Below are 9,912 nucleotides of genomic sequence, written 5' to 3'. Positions count from 1 at the left end.
GCAGACTGCACTCCAGTCTGGGTGACAGTGAGACTCCAACTCAAAACAAAACAAAACAAAACAAAAAAAAGTTCAAAAAGGTCAGGCATGGTGGCTCATGCCTGTAATCTCAGCACTTTGGGAGGCCGAGGCAAGATGATTGCCTGAGCCCAGGAATTCAAGACCAGCCTGGGTAACTTGGTGAGACCTTGTCTCTACAATAAATAAAAAAATTAGCTGGTCATGGTGGCATATGCCTGTAATCCCAGCTACTTGGGAGGCTGAGGTGGAAGGATTGCCTGAGTCCAGCAGGTCGAGGCTGTGGTGGTCTAGTGATCATGCCACTGCACTCCAGCCTGGGCAACAGAGTGAGTCACTGACTCAAAAAAAAAAAAAAGTTCAAAAGTCACAATTTTAATATTTCCAGAGAAAATAAGGCATGCCAAAAAGAAGTATGCTGTGCTAGAAAAAGGAACATTCAGAGAACAAATGGACTGTTTAGAAATGGAAAACATGTGATGGCATAAATTGCAAACATTTCAATAGGACATAACTTTGGAGAACTTTCCAAGAAAGCAGGAATAAAGAAAAATTGATGACAAACAGGAGAGAAAAGATAATAAAATCAGAGGCACAGTCTAGGAGATCCAACATCTGGATAGTAAGTGTCAGAAAGAGAGAGCAGGGGCTGGGTGCAGTGGCTCATGCCTGTAATCCCAGCACTTTGGGAGGCTAAGGCGGGAGGATCACTTGAGCCCAGGAGTTTGAGACCAGCCTAGACAATATAGTGAGACCTTGTCTCTACAAAAAATATAAAAAAAATTAGCCAGGTATGGTGTGCACACTTGTAGTCCCAGCTACTGGGAGGCTAAGGTAGAAAGATTGCCTGAGCCCAGGAGGTTGAGGCTGTGGTGAGCCATGGGGGCGACAGGCCTGGGGTAGAACCAGAGTGATCTCTAGTGTGGTATATTGAGAAGCCTCCTGCCCAGCTTGTGCAGGAAAAAGGGGGGAGGTGTTGCTTCCTCCTAGAGGCTGCAGGTAAACTGGCAGAGGTAAGAACAGCACAGGGACACACAGTGTCGGGATGATGAGGGGTGGCTGAGTTGGACAGAGCACGGGCCCCATGAATGACACTGAACTTCGATTCCCAAGTGGTCAAAATGCACAGAGGTGTTGTTGGGAAGGGGCACAATGTAGGAGGTGGAGACTGAAGGTGGGACACCAGTTGGGTGGCTGACACAGTGGTCTGGGTGCCCATGGGATGTGGAGGGATTTGGAAAGGGGGAGGAGGCAGAGCAACAAGAGTGTAGCTGACATGGAAAGAGAGGGGAGCAGTGTTGGGGGTGACTCAGGCATCTGACTGTGGCCATTGGTTTGGACTGAACTCCTGCACTAGGCCCAGCAGACCAAACCCAAATGGAGCCACTCATGCTGAAGTTCTACACCACTCGTCTAATATAAATCGTTTTTCTGACCTCTGAGAGATCAGGAGAAAGATAATAGCCAAATTCTCAAGCAGGCCAGTTTTAGTCGACATGACAAGGAAGTCCGCTCTGCTTTAACCTTACCGGGAAAGTAACTTTGAAATGACCAATTCGCTCTTTGTTCTTTGTTTCTGCATTCTTCAGCCTTTTTCTATCTGTAAACATTGTCTTGTTTAGAGCAAAATTATTTAAAAAACCACTTCTGGTCTTGAGAACTGCTCAATTTGTGAATTATTCTTTGCTCAAACAAATTCCATAAATTTATTTTGTTTGAATCAATATATATATGTGTGTGTGTGTGTGTGTGTGTGTGTCTATGTGTGTGTGTGTGTATATACACATATATATTTCTTTTAAATCAGGAGCTACAGACAGGAGGAAGTAGGGGGAAAGGGGACTTGCCATCAGCAGCTCAGGTTTGGTGGAGGCTTTGCTTCCCTAACTGGACAGTGTTGCCACTGATGCAAACTGAGTGTGAGCATGTTGCAGGCCTGGGAGGGAATCCTAGGCTCTGGAGGGAGGACTTAGCCACGGACCTGGGACCACGTTCTGGTATTTTCTTTGCAGGGACTGCAGAGCTCAGAGGTCAGGGAGAAGCTCCTGGGAGCTTGGCTTGAGGGAGACTGGCCACCCACCTAGGGTCCCAGTGGGAAGTACTGATGGTCCCAGGGCCTGAGCTGAGTGGGCCAGCCCCCATGCTGCACGGATTGGTTCCTTAAGGTCCTGAGGTGCGAGGATGGGGAAGAGATACATGAAGTGACTTGAATCCTTGCTTCGACCCTGTTCTGTCTGCCCACGGCTTACCCCTCCTCCAGTAAACTTGCTCCAGGCCCGACCTGACTCTGTTTCCCTACCCTACTCTCTGCTTGTGTTGTCTCTGCACCTTTCACCCAGCCCCACCTCCTCTTGTCCTCACATGTCCCCTTCTTCCCAGAGCTGGTGGCTCTTTCCACCCTTTCTCCCTCAGGACTGGAATGAGACCATGTCCTGAGATGGCGACTTTAGGGAGTCCTAGGACTTGGACATTACTGGGAGGGCAGGTGATGGGAAGGACTTTCTGATTGTGCAGGCCTATGATACTGATGGAAGGATGGGGGAGGGGAGAGGGAGAGCAAGGGAGGAAGGGGTAGGCGGGAGAGAGAAACGGAGGGGGGAGAGAGGGAGAGGGATGGAGGAAGGGAGAGAGGAAGAGAGAGAGAAGAAAGCATAGAGAAAGGGAAATGTGGATGAGATACCAGTTTACGACTGAAGGACAGGGTGAGCCTGTAACATCTCCGTGAGCATGTCAGATGGATGGACTCCACAAGATTTTAATTTGGACAGCCCTGTCAGCTATAACTTTTCCGACCTTGTTCTCTGACTGATTCCCCCTCTGACTCTCCATCCTGGGCAGAAGCTCTTCCTTGCTCCCTTTGCCCCAAGCCCAACCAACCCGTAACCCACTCACCAGATGAGCAGGGCTGACAGCACCAGGCTTTTGGTTAGGAGGAGTCCACAGAGCACAGGGACCAGGGCGCTGGGGCCTTCAGGGCCAGGGTAGAGCGTGGAGTTCCACGGCCTGGAGGGCACAGAGACAATAAAGGGGAGGATAGGCTGGAAGACAGTCTCTGCCTTCGGCCCCTGTCTGCGCCTGTGTGGTTGTGGGTCCCACCCTGAACTCACGGTGAAGGGGCAGTGATGGTAGATGGCACCTTGGGGGGCTCTGTGGCTTCTCCAGTCGGGGGTACACGGCTCTGGGTCTGTGATGAAACCAGGTTGTGGGGAGTCCAGGTGGTCTGCATGGAGGTAGAGGCTGCCAGGGAGGAGAAAGGACCTTGGTTAGTGGGTAGAAAAGCCCACCTGTTCCTGCAGCAGGAAAGCTGGATCACGGAATTGGACCCTGTTGGGCACAGGGCCCATTAGCCCAGAAGGAGAAAACCGATTTGGGGGGCGGGGACTGGGTTGTGAAGTCCCCTGGCTCAGAATTAGGCAGACCGTGGCCTGGGCTCTATTGGGCACATATGGTCATATCCCTGAGTCCAGAAGGAGCACGGGAAGAGGAGTCAGAAGGTCCAGACCAGCCTCCTCACTTCTACATCTGTGGATGGGACTATCTACCTCAACCTCCTCAAGGGTGGAAATAGTCAGAGCCCTTCTTCTCTGACCTCCATTCTCTTTCTTACATCTCTGGGGCTGTTTTGGGGAAGGGAGCCCCTTGAAGGGCTACTTTCCCATCCCTGTCCCTCCCAGTTCTGTGGCACAGTCCTGGGCTCTCCAGAGCCTTGCCCCTCTTGACTGAAATTTTGCAAGCTGCCTGCCCACCATTCCCAACGTTCACTTTCCCAAGAAGACCCCAGACCTACCTATGCTCAGAGCCCTTGGTGAAGGCAAGGTGGTTGTCTCTGGAATAGTGATGGGAGCTACTGCGGTCAAAGAGACAACGACCACTATAGGGGGTGAGGGGCCCGGGAGGGAAAGAAAGTGGGGTTCGTCCAAGGAAGAAGTGAGGACTCTCAGTGCCCTCAACTAGGTCTACATACCCATCTGGGGTCCAGGACGGAAGCAACTACTGAAAACTCGGGCAGAGAGAAGGGCAAGGGCTGGGAGAACCTGGAGGAGATGGTGTCTGAGGCTGGGACATCCCTTGTCCCAAGGCTGCCCTGGAAGATCTGTCCAAGCCCCAGGCTGATGGACATGTGGACACCGTCCTGTCCCATAGGAGCACTGTCTCTGAGGCTGCCTAGGATGCTGGCAGGGAACAGCCATGGGCCCAGCCTGGAGGAGGTGTTTGGGACACTGGAAAAATACTAGACCTGTGCGATGTGTGATCTGTGGGCTGGTGCTGGTTTGCATATTGCAATCCAGCCACGACAAGGTGAGTATAAACATAAGGAGTAAGGATTTTGAAGCTTGTATATCAACTTGATATTGTCTTAAGAGCCAAGCATGTGATGAGTAAACTCATCCCATCTCATTGAACAGGGTGTAGACCTGCTTGGGTGCTGTGAAACTGGCGAGTGGAATAATGGAGCAGGCTGTGTGCTGGTAACACACACCAGGATCATGTTACAATGTGTGATACTTTAAGATTAGTTGTTAGCTGTAACACACAAGTGTATAAACAACTGGGAAAAAGTATTTTTTCCTTAGAGTCGGAGTCTCACTCTGTCATCCAGGCTGGAGTGCAGTGCATGATCATGGCTCATCAAAGCCTCAACTTCCTGGGCTCAAGTGATCCTTCTGTCTCAGCCTCCCAAGTGGCTGGGATTACAGATGTGTACCACCATGCCCACCTAATTTTTGGTAGAGACAAGTTTTCGCTATGTTGTCCAGGCTGGTCTTGAACTCCTGGACTCAAGTAATTCTCCCACCTTGGCCTCCCACAGTGCTGGGATTATAGACGTGAGCCACCACAGCTGACTATTTTTGTAATTTGTTATTTTTACATCATTTTTCTTTTTAGTCAAATTTTTTTAAAATTTAAAGCTTAATATGATTAGCTAATTTATATTAATGTACTGATTACCTAATTAGAGTTCTAACTAACAGCAAAACAAAAGTCAAGAAAAGACAAACCTTTTCTGAATGTGGCAGTAATAGTATACCAAATGAAGATGGTAGAATTGCTTCCAAAGTTTGTTTCCTTTTGAAATTATTCCAAAGAGTTTGTACTGGGTTTGTTTGAAAATAGAATCCCTCATTGGTGAGTCTGGGGAGACCCATACTAGACTCTGAGCTACAGAACTGTAAGATGATAAGTGTGCCTTGTTTTAAGCCACTAAATTTGTGATAATTTGTTATGAGAGCAATAGGGAACGATCACACTCACATATATGATTCTGTAGTTATAATTAATAGTGAAGTATTAAAACCTAGAGAGTTATTTGCTGAGATGTATTGGTAATGAAGCAAAACCACCATAAAAACCAATGGCGCATACACATATAAAACATAAAAACACAAGTTTAAAACAAATGCCTTTTTTTAAGGGAAAAAGGAATATTGGATTAAAATATGCTCCAAAAGCAATCAGATTTTCACATGTAAACTCTAGTTTTTCTTGTGAAGCAGCACTTAATATTGCAAAGGCTAACAATCCATATGCAATTACCAAAACGTTATTGCAATAGGACCTCTGCGTCATGATATTGGGTTAGCTTACAGCAAAAAAAAAAAAAAGAAATCAAATATCACTTTCCAGTGACATCTAAGGTTTACATATTGGGAACTGGGTAATGATAGGGAAGACTGTCTCCTAGAACAAATAAAACTAGCAAGATGTTTTTCATGGCAATCTAAAAAGTGCACAAATATTGCTAGCATAGTTTGGTTTTTTTTTTTTTTTTTTTTGAGTTGGAGTCTCACTCTGTCACCCAGACTGGAGTGCAGTGGCCACTCCTGGCCACTGCAGCCTCGATCTGCTAGGCTCCGGCGATCCTTCCGCCTCAGCCTTCTGAGTAGCCAGAATTACAGGCATGCGCTACCATGCCTGGCTGATTCTTTTTTTTTTTTTTATTGTAGAGATGAGGTCTCGCCAAGTTGCCCAGGCGGGTCTCGAACACGCGGGCTCAGGCAATCCACTCACCTCAGCCTCCCAAAGTGCAGGCTGAGCCACTGAGCCCAGCTGGAATTCTGTATCTTTGAGCTTCATTGCCAAAAACATGACTAGCTTCAAACTGCATAAAACTATGAAGGATTACATTATCAAAATGTGGTTTGGAGTATGAGTTCTATGTAGGAGTATGTTCTGATGGCTGCAGTTGCTATGATGGGAAAACATTCTGGAACAGGCATCCAGATTACAAAACCTTGGGCTGAACAGTAAATCAATGCACTGCTTCCTTCACTGAGAAAGTTTTGCTATGAAAAAATATCAGCTGACCTGAACAGTGTGCTGACCAATATGGAAAAAAATTGTGAATTACATAAGATGAATAGATTACATCTGAAACCGTTCTCTTCACTGTGTGATAATATGAAAACAGATCATAAACAGGTATTATTGCATGCCAAGTTCAAATTTCTGTTGAAAACATTTGATGTATGGGTATGGAAATAAGTCCTAATGTTTCTGCAAGACAAGAAACCAGTTTAGCACAAACTTCTTTTTTTTTTTTAAGTCAGAATCTTACTGTCACCCAGGCTGGAGTGCAGTGGCACGCTCATGTTCACTGCAGCCTCAACCTGTGTAGGAGTATGTTCTGATGGCTGCTGGGCTCAGGCAATCCTTCTGCCTCAGCCTTTCAAGTAGCTGGAGCTACATGCGTGCACCACTATGCCCAGCTAATTTTTTGATTTGTTGTAGAGACGAGGTCTTGCCATGTTGCCCAGACTGGTCTTGAACCCATGGCCTCAGGCAATCCTCTCACCTCTGCTTCCCAAAGTGCTGGGATTACAGGTGTAAGCTACCACACTTGACAAAGATGCATTTTGAAAATACAACATCTCTTTCTTCCTTTTGTAAAAGTTAAAAATAAAAATACTGAGTTTTGTCAAAAGTGCTTTAAAAATTTCTTATATTTCCCTCAACACATCTCTGAGACCAATTTTTTTTATGATGAGTGTTATTTTTAAAAAAGATCAACGCAATTTTTAAATATATATATCTCCTAAATGACATGGTGCCATAAACAGTTCTCAAATTAGGTAAGTTAACAGGCAAGAAGAGTGATCATTTGTCACATTAAAATCTCTAAACCTGGATATACAGGGTGTTTGCTCAAAGTGTGTGCACTGGCATTTAATATGGGGAATTGTTATTTCACATCTAAGTTTTTGTTTAATTATGACTAGGAGGACAACAAAACATTACAGGTACAATGTTAGCCACTAAACCAATCACCTTTGGGCATACTTTCAAGTGAACAATGTGTACAGTTTTTATAATTTATATTTTTTCCCCGTGTAATGTTTGCTCTGATTATATTTGTTGCAATGTAATTTTATGACCGTCAAATTTAATGAACACTTTGGGCTTGTATTTTGTTTTTTCCTCATTTTATTTTATTTTTTGAGTTGGAGTCTCACTCTGTCACCCAGACTGGAGTGCAGTGGCCGCTCCCGGCCACTGCAGCCTAGACCTGCTGGGCTCCAGCGATCCTTCCGCCTCAGCCTTCCAAGTAGCCGGAATTACAGGCATGCGCTACCATGCCTGGCTGATTTTTTTTTATTTATTGTAGAGATGAGTTCTCACCAAGCTGCCCAGGTGGGTCTCGAACCCACGGGTTCAGGCAATCCATTCACCTCAGCCTCCCAAAGCGCAGGATTACAGGCTGAGCCACTGAGCCCGGCTCTCATTTTATTATTCTAGTAATCAGTCGTTACTGTATTTTACCAAAAAGTTAGTCATTGATGGATTGCAGATTTTTAACAAATGTCTTCCCCCACAGGTACTTGGAGAAGCTCTGCTCTAAGCTGGTGGATGGCACACTTTCTGTGAAGGGCCAGGGGTGGGCCATGTGGTCTCGGTCTCAACTGCTTGGTTTTGCTGTTGCAGCATGAAAAGGGCCACAGACAAAAGGTAAATGAACAGGCATGGCTCTGTTCCAAAATACTTTACTTACAGTCACTCAGATTTGGATTTTCTATAATTTTCACATGTCACAAAATAAGATTTTTCTTTTTTCCCCCAAACCATTCTTAGTTTTTCAGGACATAGTATGCTAACCCCTGATCTGGACCATGAGGGATAGACAGGCCCCTACAAAGACAGACACCAACAAACCCATGTGAGCCGCCAGCTCCACATGGCGGAGGTTAGTTTGCAGCCAGAGGATACACATTTACTGAACACCTACTGTGTGCAGGGCATGTGGGCTCAACTGGACAGCATGTGCAACTGATCTGTTTGAGCATCTCTGAGGAGGCCAGTGGATCACGGAGGCAGACGTGTGAGGGGGCTGCATGTGTGCTCCTGTGTGAGTTCCTCAGGCACCCTTCCCCACAGCCCTCCCAAGAGACCGGGCAGGGGCAAGGGCTGGCTTACATCACTGGGAGTGATAGAGGTACCAAAAAGGAGTGAGGGATATTCCCCCAAGGGCCCAGGGAAGGGGATCACCTGGAGACACCATCAGATAGAATCTGATGCCCTTAGACACAGAGCGACTGGAAGCATGGTAGATTTTACACCAGTAGTGTCCCGAGTCTTCCTCCCTCAGATCAGTCATGGTGACAGTGAAGAAGCCTGCACCAGGGTTGTCTCAGATTGAGAATCGAAAGACCTGAACCAGCGTCTGGGGACTGGAGCTGATGACTGAGTGTGTACAAGGGCTGACACCACCTTACTCCAGCTCTTCTTCTCATAGGGCCCGCTTTTGGGTGGGTACTGGCATCTCAGGGAGAGCGTCTGCCCTGCTGTGCTTTGAAGTTCCTGAGTCTTGGATAGTGCCTGGGAGCCTGGAGAACAAGGCTGGAGGTCAGGGCCATGCGCAGGACCCACCCCACACCAGGCCTCTGGCCACAGTGTCACCTGCCCCCTGCCCCGACAGTCCCCACCACACCCTTCTCTTCTCTTCTCCTTCTTACCTGGTAACAGCAGCGGCAGCAGCAGCAGTCGTGGGAGTGGTCCTCTCCAGGCCATGAGGCCCTTTTCCTGTGTGCTGGCAGGAGGGAGTGTGAGGGTGCAGACTGGGGACAGGGAATGAGGAGCTGGGCCTGGTTCTGCTGCCTCTTCTAGCACCTCTGAGGTAGAAAAATGAGACAGGCCAAAGCCTGGGTTGAGGAGGAGGGAGACTAGGGCGGGCAGATTCCGTGGGCACAGGGTAGTGGGGACTTCCAGCTACTGGTGAATTGGGCCTGGTGGGTCCAGCCCTGCCTGGCACGCAGTTCCCTGACCTCTGTAGAAGCTTGCACAGCTACCCCCTCCCCACTGTGACTCATCCCTTAAGGAGGAGCTGAGAAGGCCTGGAGGAAACTGTGGTCACGAAATACGGCACCTCACGCTTTCTCCCTCTCTGTGCACTGCCTTATCTTTGCAGTGCCATGGCTTCGCCCTCTCTCCAGGGAAAGGGGCAGGCTGAAGGTGGACGACAAGTTTAGCGATACTCGGAGGCCTGAGCATGAGCCCCAAGCCCCAGTGGGTGGTCAGAGACATCATGCCAAGGCCTGCCTAGTGCATGGGTCAGTGATGGCAGGTTTTGTGGGTGCTGGAGGGGAGATGAGAGAGGATGTGGAGACTTGATTCCAGTAAGGAAGTGTAAGGAGAGTCCCTGGCAAGGGGAGGGGAGGGGAGAGTTAGGAGAGAGTTCTGAGCAGTGGTCCCACAGGGGATACAACAGTGGGGGTGGGAGAGGGAGCCCAGGAACTTGGACCTGGCCTCATCTCTGCATCCTCAACTCCCATCACCTAAGGACGCTGGAGAAAAATTTGTTTATTTAACACAAATACAGATGAAAGACGCTACCATCTCTTTCTTTAGTGAATGCTAACAGTTTTTTTTTTTTTGAGTTGGGGGTCTTGCTCTGTTGCCCAG

The 9,912-nt window shown here is 47.8% G+C and overlaps 1 protein-coding gene across 1 annotated transcript in view; it reads right to left on the bottom strand.

The window, feature by feature from the left end:
* NCR2 (natural cytotoxicity triggering receptor 2) overlaps nt 1-9,021 on the bottom strand; it is a gene marked incomplete at its 3' end in the record, with an annotated part of 13,920 nt that extends 4,899 nt beyond the window's left edge. Inside the window, 5 exon segments of the mRNA XM_021714485.1 lie at nt 2,911-3,021; nt 3,126-3,255; nt 8,500-8,709; nt 8,712-8,837; nt 8,967-9,021. Coding sequence (XP_021570160.1) covers nt 2,911-3,021; nt 3,126-3,255; nt 8,500-8,709; nt 8,712-8,837; nt 8,967-9,021 — 632 coding nt within the window.
* Between the last annotated feature and the right edge of the window lie 891 nt (nt 9,022-9,912).

This window comes from Carlito syrichta, unplaced genomic scaffold (genome assembly GCF_000164805.1).
Source record: "Carlito syrichta isolate Samal-C Ts95f unplaced genomic scaffold, Tarsius_syrichta-2.0.1 Scaffold305657, whole genome shotgun sequence".
Classification (NCBI taxonomy): Eukaryota; Metazoa; Chordata; class Mammalia; order Primates; family Tarsiidae; genus Carlito; species Carlito syrichta.
Note: the sequence above shows the minus strand (reverse complement) of the source record. Positions and strands in the feature narration are given on the sequence as shown.